The sequence below is a fragment of the Marmota monax genome, unplaced genomic scaffold (assembly GCF_021218885.2).
Source record: "Marmota monax isolate L192 unplaced genomic scaffold, Marmota_monax_Labrador192_F-V1.1 WCK01_AAM20220418_F8-fsc00020, whole genome shotgun sequence".
NCBI classification, from domain to species: Eukaryota; Metazoa; Chordata; class Mammalia; order Rodentia; family Sciuridae; genus Marmota; species Marmota monax.
The window spans coordinates 6,128,384-6,147,429 of record NW_026692912.1 but is presented as its reverse complement, the minus strand read 5'-3'; the positions used below and the strand labels follow the sequence as shown (position 1 = coordinate 6,147,429).

Sequence of the window (19,046 nt, the reverse complement as noted above, 5' to 3'; positions counted from 1 at the left end):
CTTACACATTTGCAAAGCAAAATATAAATACATGTTACCTGAATTTCCTTCTTGATACCTTTTTTTCCCAGGTGTCTCAAATTCAATAGTACATTCAATGACAAAATTTTAATCTGCTGGAGTGAGTAGAATAAAATGGGTCACTTTCAAAAGATTGCTGGCTAATCGTGCCTTAAATTCTTTCTTAGGAAGAAATGTACTTACTTGATTTTCCATGTATTAACCCATTGGTGGCTCAACTTATGTTAAATAAAGGGCCTTCACTGAATTGGTTATTATTAGCAACTGCATGTCAACTTCAGGACCTCCTACCCGAAGTTCCAGAAAAAGTGTTAAAGGTTAGTTATTTGAGATGCATATTCTTATATGAGTTTATTTCCTTTCCACATAAGTATCTATTTTTAACCACAGGAGTTTTTTAAATTAAGGTATCTGACTTTGTTTTGAACTTCACATAGCAAAGGAATAATTTATTTAACGTTCATATAGATTTTCATTAGCTATCAATCACATCATAAGACTTTTATAATACTTCAATAGTTTATCACATTATCTCATTTTGAAATAGCATTAGGTCCACAAATATTCAATTAGTTATATATTTGTATTACCTCTTCCAAAAATCATGACATCCTTCATTATAGTAGTAAACAGAACTTGAGCCTTATTGGTAATATTTTAAAAGTCTTACCAAGAAAATAGTATTCATGTATAACTTGTGTAACTAAAAATTCTATTGTTGCTGTGAACCTAAAACTTCTCTAGAAAATAGTCTATTAAAAAATTTTAAGTGATTAGAAAATGAATGCAAATTTTGTTTTCTTTTAATGAAGCCTGATTAATGTATGTTCCTGATAGCAAGGATCAACGAAGTATCTATGAATATAATAATTATATTTTTCCTTCTCTACATAGAGATTAGAATTGTTACTTATGTTTATAGGCTGATGTTTATATTACGTTGTATTGATTATTTTTTAAAATTTTTTAGCATTTTTGTAGCATTACTTCCTTATTCAAGATTAGTTCTTCCTCCACAACAAAATCACCTCAAATTTCATCACCTCTGGAAGAGAGTAATCAGACTAGTACCTTTATTCCTCAGAGTTCATCTTTGGTCTCTTCAGACTCTGTAATTCAAGAATATAATGAATATTACCCATATGCAGACTTAAGAGAGAGAGTGCAAGAAGACACAAATACCACTTCAAATTATAACTCTTCTCTTATGGAACTAAGAGAAATGCCAGATATTTTGCCATCTGTGACTTCTTACAATCAGACTAACTATTGGAAAGGCTCCAGTTGTAGCCCCAACATAGTGCAGAATAATCCTTGTCCAGATAATATAGAATCAAAGAAAACAGCTCTTTACTCCTTTCCAAACCAGAAAGATTCCAAGTCAGGTGTCTTTTCTTTGGGCCTAACACAAATAAATTGTGAAACTACAATATCACCAATTGATACTCAGAGACGAGTTGCCCCTAATTTTATAAATTATCAGAAAAAGGGAGCACGTGAAGTCAAAGGAACCACATATAAAGAAGTATCTGCTCCAGTCCTTTCACTGGAGGGCTCTCAACTGTCTCCTCTTTGGAACTTACAGAGAAATGTATACGAAAAACAGAATCACTCCTTCAACTTAAAATATGGAGCAGAGCAGACTACCCATGACAAATGGTATACTCACAAAGATAATTTATTCACTAATCAGCAAAAATGGCTATCAGATGAATTAGAAGGCTTCACATGTGAAAGTTCAAATGCTGTGACTAAAAAGACTTCATGGAGAGAATCGCCTCCTGTTTCCAGTTTTGATTTATTCTGTGCTTCTGATTCTAATATGAATAAAGAATTTAATAGCCTTTATTTCTACCAAAGAGCTGGAAAATCTTTAGGACAGAAAAGGCAACTTGAATCTTCATCTTATGTGGAAGTCAAGGATACTTTAGCAGGTAACACTATCCAATAGTTGATAAAACCACTTTTATTTAATTAAAAAGATAAAACCATATTTTAATAATTTTCTTATTTTAATTACTACATTGAAATTCTCCAGTAACTTTTGAGTCAAAGAGAAAAATTAAAACTTTTGGATCATAGAAAATAAATACATAGCTGGGATTGTGGCTCAGCAGAACGCTCACCTAGCGTGTGCGAGACCCTGGGTTCAATCCTCAGCACCACATAAAAAAATAAAATAATAAAATAAAGGTATTGTGTCCAACTACAACTAAAAAAATACATTTTTTTAAAAAAAATAAAGAAATACAAAGAAGGTATGTCAAATTCTTGTTTTAAAAGAACTACACATTAATTATAATACAGATAGATTCCCTCAAGGTACACAAAGACATCTGTACATCTTTATTTAAGGTTCAGAGTCCATCAGGGTAAACTTATAAGTAGTTTTCTAATTCATGGGAACATACTGGAAACCTTCAGGAATTAGAGTAACTTTCCTGAGCTCCTTCCAAAATCATTTTGGATTAGATTTTACTTAAAAATATTAGAACCAGGGCTGGGGATGTGGCTTAATAGTAGAGTGCTTGCCTCGCACTGCACAAGACCCTGAGTTCAATCCCCAGCACTGCAAATAAATAAATAAATTAGGAACCAGCAGAGACCTTAGAGATCATAGTATAATTTCAGAGAAGAAGACATTGAAATTCAGGGAGTTCTATCTGCACAAGGAATATGCATACTAATTTTTGATACTGAGCCATTAGGTAGGTGTATGTATATTAAAATGTAATTTAAAAAAATGTAGTTATAGATGGACATAATACCTTTATTTTATTTATTTATTTTTATGTGGTGCTGAGGATCCAACCTAGTGCTTCACATGAACTAGACCAAGTGCTCTGCCACTGAGCTACAACCCCAGCTCCTAAAATGTAATTTTTAATTGTTATTATTTATCCCCATTTGGAAATTGTTAACAGTGTAGATAGATGACAGACAGGATCCACTTGTGCTGCTGGAAAAAAAATAGCTACACTTTACTATTATATGCAATAAAATGTTTTTCATTTTCCTCTTTTAACAGGTTTAATGTGCTCACAGCCATCACCACTCAAAAAACGACGTCTAATGTATGAAAAAGTCCCTGGAAGAATCGATGGGCAAACCCGGCTAAAGTTTTTTTGAAAGAGGGAAAGAACAGTGTTATATCCCATATTCTGTGACAATTCTGACAATTCTGTAACAAAACTAGTTAGATTTGCTTATACATTAAAGAAAATTTACTTATTTTTAGATGTTCTCAGTGTTTGTGTATTAAATTTTCATAACATATATTCTTTCTCATAGTTTGCATCTTTGTAAGTAAAATATTCTGATGTATCAATTAGCATAACAATTACCATAGAGCCAAAATGTCTTCCAGATTCACTTAACCATCATGAGCCTTTTAATAAGTTCCTATCACAGTCTTACCCTTTGGATCAAGAAGAGAAGTTCACATTTTAGTAAGCTTTTTGCTGGTGTGACTAAATCACCTGACAAGAACAATTTTAGAGGAAGAAAAGTTTATCTAGGGACCCAGAGGTCTTAGTCCATAGACAACCAGCTGCATTCCTCAGGGCTGGAGGTGAGGCAGATCATCAGGCAGAACGTTGCACAACTCCATTTTTTTTTTAAGATACCTTTAGAAATTCAAATTTGTTCCAAAATGATAGACACATTAGGGAACAATTTGAGTATACACAAATAACTAATTTTCTGATGCATGATTTTGTTCACCAAATATTTGAGTTCACTAGGGAACTCAAATATTGTACCCAGCTGAGCTAGGTAGGAATATAAAAATGCTCACATCACATACTCTATAAGGTCATTGAGCCACACCAAAAGTAGCTCAGTGCCACATCTGGTGCTTCAACTTTGACTAGATAACCCTCTTTCTACCACCTCACAATAATACAGATTCATAACTTGACTGGGCAGCCCCACACCCTCCCTTTCTTCACCTCTCTCTCCTTTCCTCTCAGTTCGTTACTATTTCTCTCTTCCTGTTTCTCTACACACACACATACACACACACACACACACACATTATGTTCTTTTCCTTAAGCAGAAAGGGTTGTAGGCATAGGAGTTAGGCATGCTAGCCAGGAGGAGAGTGGGGCCCACAGGTCCACAAACCAACATCAGTTTTTTCCCCAAGACAAAGAGCCATATTTATTACAATTATGTTTTCCTTAACCATTAACACATAAAACCGAGCTATTATTTTGACTGGATTCCTATCTTTTTTGTCACTGATGAAATTTGTGAGTGCTCCATTTTCCCATAAGCCCTGTGGTTTTTGTGATTTCACATAACTTGCTGAATTTTTGGAATGTATATTTCATATTCTGGCAGCTCTGACTATATGTATATCCTTCTTAGCAACTGCTTTATATATCATGCCACAATATATTTAAGCATTCTCTCACAAATGGCCTTTTATGTTGACTTCAGTTTGGGCACCAAAAAATATATGAAGAGATACATCAAACAGTGGGCGTTAGGATGAGAATAAATACAAAGTCTGTCATTCTGTATACAGGTGGGTATATTCTGAAGGTACAGCTGCTAATTTAGATATATGACATAAGAGAGAGGACTCAGGGATAACACCAAGGTTTTTGGCCTGAGAAGCTAGAATGATACTGTCATTTATAGATATTGGGGACACTATGAGAGTATAATTTAGAGAGAAGATCAGGATCTGATTTGGGGGCAAATTAAATTTGAAATACTTACTAGACTTCCAAGTGGAAGGCATTTGAATTACAAAAGTCTCAAGTTCAATAGGATATGTAAATGTGGGAAGTACAAATTTGAGAGATATCAGGTATAGGTAGTATTAAAAACTACAAAACTGAATCACATTACCAAGGCAGCAAATTCTATTTTTAAATTTTTAAAAATAGAAAAAGTTCAAGGACAAAGACCTGTGATGATATTTGAGAAAAATGGAGGGAAAATGAAGGAAGATTGAGAAGGAGCAACCAGTGAAGTAGGAGGAAAATTCAGGAGATTGTGATGTCATGGAAGCCAAATGAAGATGTTTCCAGATAGAACCATGGATTGTGTCAATTGCTACTGACAGATCAAATGAGAGGAGGAAAGAGAATTAACCACTGGATTTACCAAAGATAAATTAAGATCATTGATGATTTTAATAAGAGCAGTGTATGAAGGAAGGGTGAAGCAAAAGCCTGATTAGAATTCAAGAAAAGGGGATTCAAGTAAATAAAGGATAGGAAAAAAGAGGTGAGGAGTTTATACAACTCTTTCTGGAGTTTTTGCTGCCTAGGTATTTAGTTAGAGAAAGAAGTCAAGAGTGTATTCTTAAGATCGAGGTACCTCACCATGTTTGTATGCTGATGGAAAAAAATCTAGCAGTGGGATTCAGAAGTTAATGGAGGAGGAGAGAGAGAGGGAAACGGGCAGATGTGGTGAGGGAATATGGACATTCTCTTCTGATTGCTTCTAATTTTTTTTTTCCTATCAGTTTTTCTGTTTTCTGTATTACATTTTTTGGTTTGGTTTTTTTTATATATATTTTATTTTTAATTTTTTATTGTTGGTTGCTCAAAACATTACATGTTTCTTGATATATCATATTTCACACTTTGATTCAAGTGGGTTATGAACTCCCACTTTTACCCCATATACAGATTGCAGAATCACATCAGTTACACATCCATTGATTTACATATTGCCATACTAGTGTCTGTTGTGTTCTGCTGCCTTTCCTGTCCTCTACTATCCCCCCTCCCCTCCCCTCCCCTCCCCTCTTCTCTCTCTGCCCCCTCTACTGACATTCATTTATCCCCCTTGTATTATTTTTCCCTTTCCCCTCACTTCCTCTTGTATGTACTTTTGTATAACCCTGAGGGTCTCCTTCCATTTCCATGCAATTTCCCTTCTCTCTCCCTTTCCCTCCCACATCTCATCCCTGTTTAATGTTAATCTTCTTCTCCTGCTCTTCGTCCCTACTCTGTTCTTAGTTGCTCTCCTTATATCAAAGAAGACATTTGGCATTTGTTTTTTAGGGATTGGCTAGCTTCACTTAGCATAATCTGCTCTAATGCCATCCATTTCCCTGCAAATTCTATGATTTTGTCATTTTTTAATGCAGAGTAATACTCCATTGTGTATAAATGCCACATTTTTTTTATCCATTTGTCTATTGAAGGGCATCTAGGTTGGTTCCACAGTCTTGCTATTGTGAATTGTGCTGCTATGAACATCGATGTAGCAGTGTCCCTGTAGCATGCTCTTTTTAGGTCTTTAGGGAATAGACCGAGAAGGGGAATAGCTGGGTCAAATGGTGGCTCCATTCCCAGCTTTCCAAGAAATCTCCATACAGCTTTCCAAATTGGCTGCACCAATTTGCAGTCCCACCAGCAATGTACAAGTGTACCCTTTTCCCCACATCCTCGCCAGCACTTGTTGTTGTTTGACTTCATAATGGCTGCCAATCTTACTGGAGTGAGATGGTATCTTAGGGTGGTTTTGATTTGCATTTCTCTGACTGCTAGAGATGGTGAGCATTTTTTCATGTACTTGTTGATTGACTATATGTCCTCCTCTGAGAAGTGTCTGTTCAGGTCCTTGGCCCATTTGTTGATTGGGTTGTTTGTTATCTTCTTGTCTAATTTTTTGAGTTCTTTGTATACTCTGGATATTAGGGCTCTATCTGAAGTGTGAGGAGTAAAGATTTGTTCCCAGGATGTAGGCTCCCTATTTACCTCTCTTATTGTTTCTTTTGCTGAGAAAAAACTTCTTAGTTTGAGTAAGTCCCATTTGTTGATTCTAGTTATTAACTTTTGTGCTATGGGTGTCCTATTGAGGAATTTGGAGCCCGACCCCACCGACTGTAGATTGTAGCCAACTTTTTCTTCTATCAGACGGCGTGTCTCTGATTTGATATCAAGCTCCTTGATCCATTTTGAATTAACTTTTGTGCATGGCGAGAGAAAGGGATTCAGTTTCATTTTGTTGCATATGGATTTCCAGTTTTCCCAGCACCATTTGTTGAAGATGCTATCCTTCCTCCATTGCATGCTTTTAGCCCCTTTATCAAATATAAGGTAGTTGTAGTTTTGTGGATTGGTTTCTGTGTCCTCTATTCTGTACCATTGGTCCACCCACCTGTTTTGGTACCAGTACCATGCTGTTTTTGTTACTATTGCTCTGTAGTATAGTTTGAAGTCTGGTATCGCTATACCGCCTGATTCACACTTCCTGCTTAGCATTGTTTTTGCTATTCTGGGTCTTTTATTTTTCCATATGAATTTCATGATTGCTTTCTCTATTTCTACAAGAAATGCCGTTGGGATTTTGATTGGCATTGCATTAAACCTATAGAGAACTTTTGGTAATATCGCCATTTTGATGATGTTAGTTCTGCCTATCCATGAACAGGGTATATTTTTCCATCTTCTAAGATCTTCTTCTATTTCTCTCTTTAGGGTTCTGTAATTTTCATTGTATAAGTCTTTCACCTCTTTTGTTAGGTTGATTCCCAAGTATTTTATTTTTTTTTTGAAGATATTGTGAATGGAGTGGTTGTCCTCATTTCCATTTCAGAGGATTTGTTGCTGATACACAGGAATGCCTTTGATTTATGCGTGTTGATTTTATATCCTGCCACTTTGCTGAATTCATTTATTAGCTCTAATAGTTTCTTTGTAGACCCTTTTGGGTCTGCTAGGTATAGAATCATGTCATCTGCAATAGTGATAATTTAAGTTCTTCTTTTCCTATTTTTATGCCTTTAATTTCTTTCGTCTGTCTAATTGCTCTGGCCAGTGTTTCGAGAACTATGTTGAACAGAAGTGGAGAGAGAGGGCATCCCTGTCTTGTTCCAGATTTTAGAGGGAATGCCTTCAGTTTTTCTCCATTCAGAATGATGCTAGCCTGAGGCTTAGCATAGATTGCTTTTACAATATTGAGGTATGTTCCTGTTATCCCTAGTTTTTCTAGAGTTTTGAACATAAAGGGATGCTGTACTTTGTCGAATGCTTTTTCCGCATCTATCGAGATGATCATATGGTTCTTATTTTTAAGTCTATTGATGTGGTGAATAACATTTATTGATTTCCATATATTGAACCAGCCTTGCATCCCAGGGATGAATCCTACTTGATCATGGTGCACAATTTTTTTGATATGTTTTTGTATCCAAGTGGCCAGAATTTTATTGAGGATTTTTGCATCTAGGTTCATTAGAGATATTGGTCTGTAGTTTTCTTTCTTTGAAGTGTCTTTGTCTGGTTTAGGTATCAGGGTGATGTTGGCCTCATAGAATGAATTTGGAAGTTCTCCCTCTTTTTCTATTTCCTGAAGTAGCTTGAAAAGTATTGGTATTAGTTCCTCTTTAAAGGTTTTGTAAAACTCTGCTGTATACCCATCCGGTCCTGGGCTTTTCTTAGTTGGTAGTCTTTTGATGGTTTCTTCTATTTCCTCAATTGATATTGGTCTGTTTAGGTTGTCTATATCCTCCTGACTCAATCTGGGCAGATCATATGACTTAAGAAATTTATCGATGCCTTCACTATCTTCTAATTTATTGGAGTATAAGGATTCAAAATAATTTTTGATTATCTTCTGTATTTCTGAAGTGTCTGTTGTGATATTGCCTTTTTCATCCCATATGCTAGTAATTTGAGTTCTCTCTCTTCTTCTCTTCGCTAGCATGGCTAAGGGTCTGTCGATTTTGTTTATTTTTTCAAAGAACCAACTTTTAGTTTTGTCAATTTTTTCAATTGTTTCTTTTGTTTCGATTTCATTAATTTCAGCTCTGATTTTAATATTTCTTGCCTTCTACTTCTTTTGCTGTTGTTTTGCTCTTCTTTTTCTAGGATTTTGAGATGAAGTATGAGATCATTTATTTGTTGGTTTTTTCTTTTTTTAAGGAATGAACTCCAAGCAATGAATTTTCCTCTTAGAACTGCTTTCAATGTGTCCCATAGATTCCGATATGTTGTGTCTGTGTTTTCATTTATCTCTAAGAATTTTTTAATTTCCTCCTTGATGTCTTCTATAACCCATTGATCATTCAGTAACCTATTGTTCATTCTCCAAGTGATGTATGCTTTTTCCTTCCTTCTTTTATCGTTGATTTTCAGTTTCATTCCATTATGATCAGATAAGATGCATGGTATTATCTCTACTTCTTTATATTGTCTAAGAGTTGCCCTGTGACATAATATATGATCTATTTTTGAGAAGGATCCATGTGCTGCTGAGAAAAAAGTGTAACTGCTTGATGTTGGGTGGTATATTCTATATATGTCAATTAAGTCTAGGTTATTAATTGTGTTATTGAGTTCTATAGTTTCCTTATTCAACTTTTGTTTGGAAGATCTGTCCAGTGGCGAGAGAGGTGTGTTGAAGTCTCCCATGATTATTGTATGGTGGTCTATTAGACTCTTGAACTTGAGAAGAGTTTGTTTGGTGAACATAGCTGCACCATTGTTTGGGGCATATATATTTATGATTGTTATGTCTTGTTGGTGTATGGTTCCCTTAAGCAGTATGTAGTGTCCCTCTTTATCCCTTTTGATTAACTTTGGCTTGAAATCTATTTTATTTGATATGAGTATGGACACTTCTGCTTGTTTCCGAAGTCCATATGAGTGATATGATTTTTCCCAACCTTTCACCTTCAGCCTATGTATGTCTTTTCCTATCAAATGCGTCTCCTGTAGGCAGCATATTGTTGGGTCTTGTTTTGTGATCCATTCTACTAACCTGTGTCTCTTAATTGGTGAGTTTAAGCCATTAACATTTAGGGTTATTATTGAGATATGGGGATTAGCAAGGATGGTGGAATATGATAGACATCATTATCCAAAGTACATGTATGAAGCCACGAATTGGGTGTCAACATACTTTATATACAAAGAGAGATACAAAAATTGTGGTATATATGTATATTAAGTATTGTAATGCAAAAAAAAAAAAAAAAGAATAGCATTACCTTAGATTAGGTAGAGGGAAGTGAAAGGAGGGGAAGGCAGGGGATGTGGGGATAAGAATGATAGTAGAATGAAGCAGACATTATTACTTTATGTATGTATGTGACTGTATGACCAATATGATTCTACAATATGTATATTCAGAAAAATGAGAAATAATACCCCATCTATGTGTGATATATCAAAGTATATAAGTGCATTCTACTGTCACGTATAACTAATTAAAACAAATAAAAAATTTTAAAAAAGAGTAATGCTGGTTAAAAAAAAAAGATTTTTTTTTATATTATACATATACACTTTTCAGAATGTTTATAAAATTCTACAAGGACTTATAAAATTTTTACCTCCCACTTAAAGCACTAGTCTCACAAGCAAATAGAAATCCATGACTAAAAGAAAAATATCAGACACACATGTTGCTGTCATAGAAAATGATGAATTAAACAGAATTTATTTCCAAGATCTTCAAAGATTATTCCAAACACGAAGTATCCTTCTAAAAGTATCCCAAATTAAATCAAAGGCACATCATCAAAGTCAAACACTTGTGACATGAAGAATTCTTTTAGGTCATAATATTTTCACATTACTTTGTTTTTAATCATTTGCAATGCTCTGTATGTAGGTCCTACTTTAAACATTTTTTTAAAGGCATGAAATAATGTAGTATCTTTTTAAAAGTGCAACCACAAAGTAAAGGAACTTAAAAAGAGTTCAAATCTGCTTCTTACATAAAATGAGACAACCTAATATATATCATAACATGAATCTTTCTAAACAACACCTCTTGTGTTAAATAAAACAATCTTCTTATTTAGAAAAAATCAAGGCATCATTTGATTAGTAAAGTCTATTCTTCCCCCACAATTTTATACTTTCTTATCTTCATTTAGTAATTATAAATTTATGATAGAACAAATTTTATTATAGTATAAAAATCTTAGGAACAACAAATTACAAATACTCCATTTTTTTTAATAAACAAAAGTGTTTTCCTTCCTAAAATGTAAACATCCAGTTAATAAAACATACATGATATTCTAGGTATAGCAACACCAGTAACTCACTTATTAAAGAGGTGTATTTTAGTATATTGGTGGTAAGGTTTTTATCTTAATACAAAGCACTTCTTCAGGAGAACCAAGCCATTATTACTTAAAACAATTCTATTACTTCACTCAGTTTCCTTATTTGAGTAGAAAATCATTAATTTCTGTAGAATTTTGGCTGTAAGATCAGGACACTGGAAAGGTCTGAAATATCTCAGTCATTTGGCTAAAGAAAAGTGTTTTCTTGAGACTTGGAGTCAGTCATTCATTACTTTGTGCTCGAAGGCATTTCTCAACAAACTTCTTCCCTATTAGAAAGAGAGTTTGATTGGTTTTCACTTTAGTAAGGTTTATTCATAACTATTCATTATTTCATAGGGCAATTTAGTATTCACAAAGTAGAAAGTAACAGGTAAACACAATCAACATCCTAACCACATCACTGGATGAATAATAGCTATACAAGTACTTTGTCAAAAGAAAACTACTATGCTAACACAAGACAACTATGTTAATATCCTGAATATGTATATTTTCCATTAAGAGGTACAAGTGTACCTGATAATAGAATTACTTCCTTCTTTTATATATATGTATATACACATATATGTATATTTTTTCAGTCATAGATGGACACAATAACTTTATTTATTTATTTTATTTATATGTGCTGCTGAGGATCAAACCCAGTGCCTCACATATGCTAGGCAAGTGCTCTACCACCCCAGCCCCTACTTCCTTCTTTTACATGTGACCAATTCCTTTTACAAATTTACAAAAAAGAACTTAATATCATTACTTACAGTATAAATATCATGTAGAACATATCATTTGAAATATGTTAGCCCAAAAAGTCTAAATCTAGGTCCTTTTCATCTTAAAAAATAATAATGAAGGAGCTGGAGTTGCGGGTCAGTGGTAGAGTGCTTGCCTGGCATGTGTGAGGCCCTGGGTTCAATCCTTAGCACCACATATAAATAAATAAATAAATAAAGTAAAAAATCCATTAACATCTAAAAAATATTTAAAAGAAAATAATAATAATGAAAATGTGAATAAGACCTCAATACAAAGAATTTAAACTCATGAAATCTCTAATGTGCTACCAGAGAGATGTTTTCATTTCACTCTCGATTTTTAAAGCTCTCTTAACCCTATTCACACTTCCCCCCAGTAACTATATTTCTTCTTCCATTAAAACACAAAGATATGAGAGCTTTCAGGAAAGAGATCATAGCTCATGGTAGGAACAAGTCTCTCCATCTGAGGAGTCCTTAGTTCCAAGAATTGTAAGTCTATAAAGTAGCAATCACAACTCTGGGGATGATATAAGGACAGAGGGTGGGGATTAAGGTCAAGAAATCACTACTAGTCAACTCATTTAAAGAACTTAATTATATAAGGATACTGGCATCTCATGAGTTAGTGCCAAAGAGAGAATTGAGTTTGTCTTAATTAGATAGAGTCTACAGGCAGAGTCAGTCTAGTCTACAAACTAGAGTCACTCTTCAGGGAAAGTTGTACATTCTCCTGGTCTTTTATGTTAATTCCCCCAAGAATAGTAGATATTCAAACCCCAGTTGCCCAAATCCTTTGGGAAGCCTTGTGATAATGTCATAGCCCCAAGATGGCATGGTGTATCATTACTTACAAGTCTTCAAAGTAAAATGCAGGATCTGGGCTCTCGGAAGGGGTTGCTTCCGGCTGGAACTCCAACCAGCAGAGCATCCTTACAGGCATTCTGCATGCAGTACTGCTGAAGCTCTGCCGCAGCCTGAGAGACCTGAAACCAAGGCACAGCAACATGATGCACTGCTCACAGCCAGACGCGGTCCAATGTCATCTGATATCCTGAATATGATCACCAAAGCTGATAAAGGTCAAGCTTTTTGCAATCTCCAGGTGTCTTTTTCGCTGATTCCAATAACCCAATTCCAAAGAGGAAAGGTCGTAATTTCTATAAACTTTAATTTAGGATATTTTTTACTTAGTTGCTTATCCAGCAAAGGTAAGAAAAAGCTGTAGCTGAAGGTTCATTTAGAAATCTAATTCTATTCTTTTTTTTTTTAATATTTATTTATTTTTGTTTTAGGTGGACACAATATCTTTATTTTACATTTATGTGGTGCTGAGGATCGAACCCAGTGCCTCGTGCATGCTAGGCAAGCACTCTACCACTGAGCCACAACCCCAGCCTCTAATTCTATTCTTAACAGAGACTGAATTGGCAAAGAAATAGCTCTCTAGTGTTCCTTGTATGAAGTTTCATTATGTAAAGCATATATATGATATATTCAAGTTTGCCATGAGAGCAAATTATTTCAATGTTTGCAAAGCTGGACTCTTACCCAGTCTACTCCAGAAAAGTGAGTCTCTACTGAGGCTATCAAAATAGTGCTGGTTCAAACATATCCATAGGTCTAATGAAGAAGGTTGCCAAACACACAACAAATGTTCTTAACCAACAAAACATTGCACAAGTACTAATGCCACATGTTTGAAAATCCCTTTCTTGCTTTCTCTTGCTTCCTCCTCAATTGTCCACCAGACTTTTAGGGGAAATATACGTTATTGGTTAAGAATTCAATCTCTAGAACCAGATGTCTGGACTCAAATTCAGCTCTATCACTACACATGTGATCTTGGGTAAGTTACTTAATTTCTCAGTACCAATTTTCTCATTTGTGAAATATATTTAGCAACAGTAACCCACTTCCCTTAGGTTGATGTGATGGTTAAGTAAAGCACTTAGAGTAGTGCAAACAATTAGTAATACATTTGTAGCAAACAGCAAACATGCTCACAATAATTTACAGCTCCTTCCACAATCAGGAAGAATCTACTTACCCTTAAATCTGGGCTGGGCTTATGACTTGCTTTGACCAACAGCATGTAACAGAAATAATTGGCAAGTTCCAAATCAACTCCTTAAGAATATTTGCAGCTACCACTTTTGCCACAGTTGAAGCCCCTGAGACCACCATCATCCTGAATGAGCCCAACCTAGCCCTGTTAGAAGTCTTGGGGAAGAGAACCACCAGGTTGCCCCACCGGCCCACCTCAGGACAAGTGAATAAGGCCACCCAAGTTCATGCAGACAGCGGCCAAGTCTCCATCTGATTGCAGATACATGAGAGAGTCCAGCCAAGATAAGTAGAACCATATGGCTGAACCAAGCTCAGATTTATTTTCAAGTAGCGTTATTATCTGAAATCATTTTATATACTAATGTTTATTATCATCCCCACTAAAATCACTCTATTCCCTGGAATAGCCCATGTCCAGGTGCAGGGAACTGAGTCTATCAAAATAGTGCTGGTTCAAACATATCCATAGGTCTAACGAAGAAGGTTGCCAAACACACAACGCTTCTTAGCCAATGAAACATTGCACAAGTAACTAGTGCCACATGTTTGAAAATCCCTTTCTTGCTTTCTCTTGCTTCTTCCTCAATTGTCTGTTTGGACCTTGGTCGCACGCCCTGGTCACTGCTCTTCATGCAATGCATTTTTTTTCCTCTCACTCCTACACATTTTAATGACCTCTTTCAGCCTTGCGCTCTGAGCTTCAGTCCACAGCTGAACACCTCTTGGATATCCCCGCAAAGTCCGCTTATCCAAAACGGAACTCGTTTCTTCCAAACTCCTTCCCCCTCCTCTCTACCTCAGCCACGGCAGCTCCATCCATCCATCCCGTCACCGCATCAGAAACCTGAGCACCCTTTCCCCTCCCTCTCGCTCTCATCCTATCCAAGCATCACTAGGTCCTATTCATTCCGCGCCTCCCCATCGCCAGACTCCATCTTCCTTCACCAGCCGAGTCCAGGCCGCCAACGTGTCGCCCGCAACGTGGGTCCCCGCCAAGTCGCTATCCACGCTGCACGGACCAGGGCTAGCCTTCCAGATTGGAAGCGCCCACGGGGAACCCCAGAGCCGTGCCACGCCCGCGGGGCCAAGCCCGTGTCGCGGGGCCGCCACGGACCCGGCCTCCTCCCCAGGTCGCTGGGTCCCGCAGGGCCCTGCGCGCACTCCCGGCCCGCAGCCCCGCGTCTCCCGAGCCCTCCGCCGCCCCCAGCGCCCGCCCTGGGCCCGGGTCAGCAGCCATTTCCGCCGCGGCCTCAGGCCGCCCCCTCTCACGCCCCTCGGTGGAGACTGGAGCCCGGGTCTCCGGGCGCGGAGGGGAGCGCGCCTCTGGGCGGGCCGCACCTTGATCCTCTCCACGCTGGCCTCCAGCTTGAGCTGCTCCACCAGGCGCTGCAGGGCGCTCACGCTGGCCCCGGAAGACATGGCGGCGGCGGCGCTGACTCCGAGGGCGGCTGAGCCAGGCTGGGCTGAGCCGCCGGCCCCAGTCAGGCGCCGCCCCGGGGCGGGGAAGCAGCTGCGCCCGCCCCGCCGCCCGGCTTCGACAGCCCGGGGTCCCGCAGCCGCAGGCGAGGAGCAGTTAGCGGTGCCGGCGGGCTGGCGGTGCTCTGAACCCCTCCTGCAATGAAAACCTACATGGCACCTGCGTCTCGTCTGTGCCTGGGACCTGGGCTGGGACCAGAGGCCCGTGGCGGGGCGCGCAGAGCAGCGCCCATCTCCGCAGCGAAGCTAGGGCTCCTGGAGGGAGCGAGAGTCGCGTGGGGTGTGCACTCCTCAACGGGCAAATGTTCCTGGTGAGCTGATTCCCCGTGGCTGGAGCCAAGGTGTGAAATGAATTGGAGAAATAAGGGGCCATGAGAAGACTATCCCGAGGGAAGTGGACGACAATTTGTAGGATTTCATGAAATAGTAACAGGCTAACCTATAAACCTGTTCCTGCCTCATGAAAACCTACCAGTCAGTCTAAGGGTCAAGGAAGTAGGGTAAAACTATCTCAGCCCCCGCTGTCTTTGTGAAATATATTGAATAAAATTAGATTAGCTTCTGACCAGTTTCTGTTTTCCTGCATTTTCTTTAATGTGCACGTTCTAAGACTGGGATCATTATTATATGTAAATTTGGAGGTTTTTTTTCACTTAATGTATTATGAATATCATTATTCTTGTATACATTAATTACACTTGTCAGAACCCACAAATTGAGTAATGCAAAATGTAATATTTTGGCTTCTATAATTGAAAAGTCCATGGACTTTAAACTGGTGGATTTAATTACCTAAACAATAGCTTCAGACTCTTCTCCATCTCTTGGCTTTGCCTTCTCTGAGCCTTGGCTTTATTTTCTTCAGTGGTAGATAGGCTGTGAAGGCAAGCTTCATGCTTTCATTAGCCAAGCCTAAGGAGCGCAGTAGCAAGTATATCTCTTCCTACTGGTTTCAGCAAAAGTTCTCACAGTGGATCTCACTGGCTGGTAGTGAGTGATGGGCTCAAACCCTGAACCAGTTACTACTTGAAGGGAGGGATTTGTTGGAATGGTCAGATTTGCTGCCTGGGCCAAGAGCAGGATGAAGATCTGAGTTAGCCTTACATGTAGTGGGCCAAGGTACACCACCCCAGTTCCTGTTTCAGGACTGAGGCACTCATTCCTCCAGTGGCTGGAAGTGGTGGCAGTAGATGATTCTCATCTGATTCTGATCTGTGAACTGCAGAAAACATGTAGGCCAGAGAACACCTAGGCCAAGGTCACAACCCTTCCAGTGTTAACCCTCTTCCATTGGTTGATGGAAGAAAGATATCTATATATACATACACTCACAAACACATATATACATATACATATATATATATATATGCATTTTTATATAGGAAAGAAAAACATAACTATAAATATATATGTATACACGTATACTTATGTGTAATGCATACATATATATGTGTATAAATATATGTCATCAGTAAGCTCTTTTGAAACCAACCAGGGCACTGTAGTCTAGAGTAGAAGATGTGATTTCCCTGCAACTCCAAGATCCACTCCTAGGTGAGAATCCTGTGGAAGCCTTTGCAGGTGTGCACAGGGGCTCAGGCAAGAATCTCATAATTTGCCATCTGCTATAGGATATCTAGCACAACCATTGGCCTCAAGTTACACTGATAGATCATCCCAGCTCTGGAGCACCTAAAGGGATCATTTCAAGTCTTCATGAAGCACGGGCCAACTCCTCCTTCTGCCCAATCCTCACTTTCTGAACCCTCTGCCAAGTGTTGGTTTTAAGGCACTCTCCAATAAACTTTGTTTGTATGTGGTGCTGAGGATAGAACCTGGGCCGCACGCATGCCAGGCAAGCGCGCTACCCCTTAAGCCACATCCCCAGCCCACACCCAATAAACTTTCAATGTGGAAATTTTCATCACAGGGTGTTTCTCTTAGGAACTCAAACACATGGACCAAGATGGGGGAAGAGCAGTTTCCCAAAGGAAAATCAGGTTGTTGATGTCAGAAGAGGGGAAAGGATAGAGAGAAGAAAAAACTACAGCTACTTTTAAAGACTGCAACAGTTTATTACTGCCCTATTATTTAATACCATTACCATAAACATATATCTCTGTTCAGATATTTCCTTAGGATGCACTCCTGGAAGAACCAATGGGTCAAAGAAAATACTTAAAACTTTGCTACTTTATCTTCTTGAAGGTGATAACAACTAATTTTCCCACTAGAAGATGATGAGACTGCCTATTTCTGTGCCATCATATTGAATAACTCCACACTGTAATTCTTAACCAATCTAATAGGTGAAAAAAATATATCAGAACTTTTTAAATACCTTCACTATTAAGACTGAACACTTCTTATATACATTTTGTGAGCTATGTATTCATGGTCTATTGTTGTTCTTGTTTTATTTTCCAATTTTATCCATGATCTTTGGAGTGATAAAATCCTACCTAGTAACAGGAGCATATTTGCACATTTGAAAGCCTTCTCTCTTGGCACGTTTCTTTGCCTCAAAAAAACATTCCAGTAGAGATGGAAGCATTACTAGACTGATGAATAGGACAGAATAGAATGTATTTTAAAAACATGGCATTGGCAAAGAACTCAGCACAAAGATATAGACTGGAGGAATGAAAGGCTCTTCACAAAGCTGCTAAGAATGAGAGTCATGGGAAACTTAAAAACAATCAAAAAGACAAGTTTTGTCTTTTCGGTGGGAAGAACAGCCCTGGCTAGGACTGCGAGGGTAGGAAGGTGGAGAGACACATCAAAAGACTCCATCCAGGTGGTTATGAAATGCAAAGGAAAAGGGGACAAGGTTCTGAAGTGGAGTAGGCCAGAACTGATGCCAATAATGTGCAGTTTGGTTTAGGAGAAACTAAGCCCCTTTAGTTAAACATGTCCTCTAGGCTCTTAAAAATGCTCAGTAGTCAAGATGTTAATGAGAGATGTCTGCACAGTAATGACAGCTGACTTATAAGATTATCTTCAAATAATTACACATGAAGGTTTTGGATCTGCCCAGAGGGACACACAGTATACTTGTGTCAGCCGTGAGGTAGCAAAAAATCTGGGGGGTGTGGCCCATCTCTCTGCTTCATACCCACACCCACCTACTGCCCTTGCCCACCTCAGTGTTCCTTTGTGCTACTCTTCAAGAGGAATGCTTGGATGTGAAATTGCCTGGTTTGGGCACACAGCCCCTAGACTGATCCATGGACCAGCAGGCCAAGTGCCACTTATACTTGAGGAGGACTGGCCATCTGTGTGATGTTTTTTACTTTACCAAAATTGCTTCCCATCCATGACTTTTCCATCATGGAACTTCTGAGCTGAGAGGAACAGTCAGATAGTGCAGCACATCTCCGACTTTACAGAGGAAGAAAGTAACACCCTCCAAGGAACGTGAAGTCACCGATCCATTATCACAGAAAATGGGAGTGGGGACAAGAATTTCCATCTTAACTTTCAAGAGAAGTCACCACCCACCTGGAGGATGAGGGGCCCTTCCCACATGTACAATGACTTCCAGAACTCTGAACAGAGGTGAGGCATGGGGACGTTCCTTCTCTCTGCAGTTAAAATGCACAGATCACCAGTATTTTTTTAAATGTTGTTACTTTTTCTTTCCCCCTTGGTTAAGCTAAAAACTTTAAAAC

At 38.2% G+C, this 19,046-nt stretch overlaps 2 protein-coding genes across 2 annotated transcripts in view; one reads left to right on the top strand and one right to left on the bottom strand.

Moving 5' to 3' along the window:
• The window catches only part of Shoc1 (shortage in chiasmata 1), a 62,897-nt gene extending 59,663 nt beyond the window's left edge, over positions 1-3,234 (top strand). The window contains exons 25-27 of the mRNA XM_046451876.1: positions 189-338; positions 992-1,955; positions 3,050-3,234. Of these exons, the coding sequence (XP_046307832.1) occupies positions 189-338; positions 992-1,955; positions 3,050-3,150 (1,215 nt within the window). The 3' untranslated portion in view covers positions 3,151-3,234. The remainder of the gene's footprint in view (positions 1-188; positions 339-991; positions 1,956-3,049) is intronic.
• Positions 3,235-10,543: 7,309 nt separating this feature from the next.
• On the bottom strand, positions 10,544-15,402 carry Gng10 (G protein subunit gamma 10). The gene is made up of 3 exons (XM_046451688.2): positions 15,238-15,402; positions 12,684-12,815; positions 10,544-11,340 (listed from the first exon to the last, which is right to left on the bottom strand). Exons 1-2 carry the CDS (start codon positions 15,316-15,318, stop codon positions 12,690-12,692), a joined length of 207 nt encoding a protein of 68 aa, XP_046307644.1. The 5' UTR covers positions 15,319-15,402; the 3' UTR covers positions 10,544-11,340; positions 12,684-12,689.
• Positions 15,403-19,046: the final 3,644 nt, after the last annotated feature.

What these genes read in the sequence shown, in the direction of transcription:
- Gng10 (XM_046451688.2), bottom strand. Translation starts at nt 15,318, where the DNA reads ATGTCTTCCGGGGCCAGCGTGAGCGCCCTGCAGCGCCTGGTGGAGCAG. An exon ending in CCAGCGTGGAGAGGATCAAG is followed by an intron (nt 12,816 to 15,237) that starts GTGCGGCCCGCC and finishes CCTTGGTTTCAG; the next exon opens with GTCTCTCAGGCTGCGGCAGA.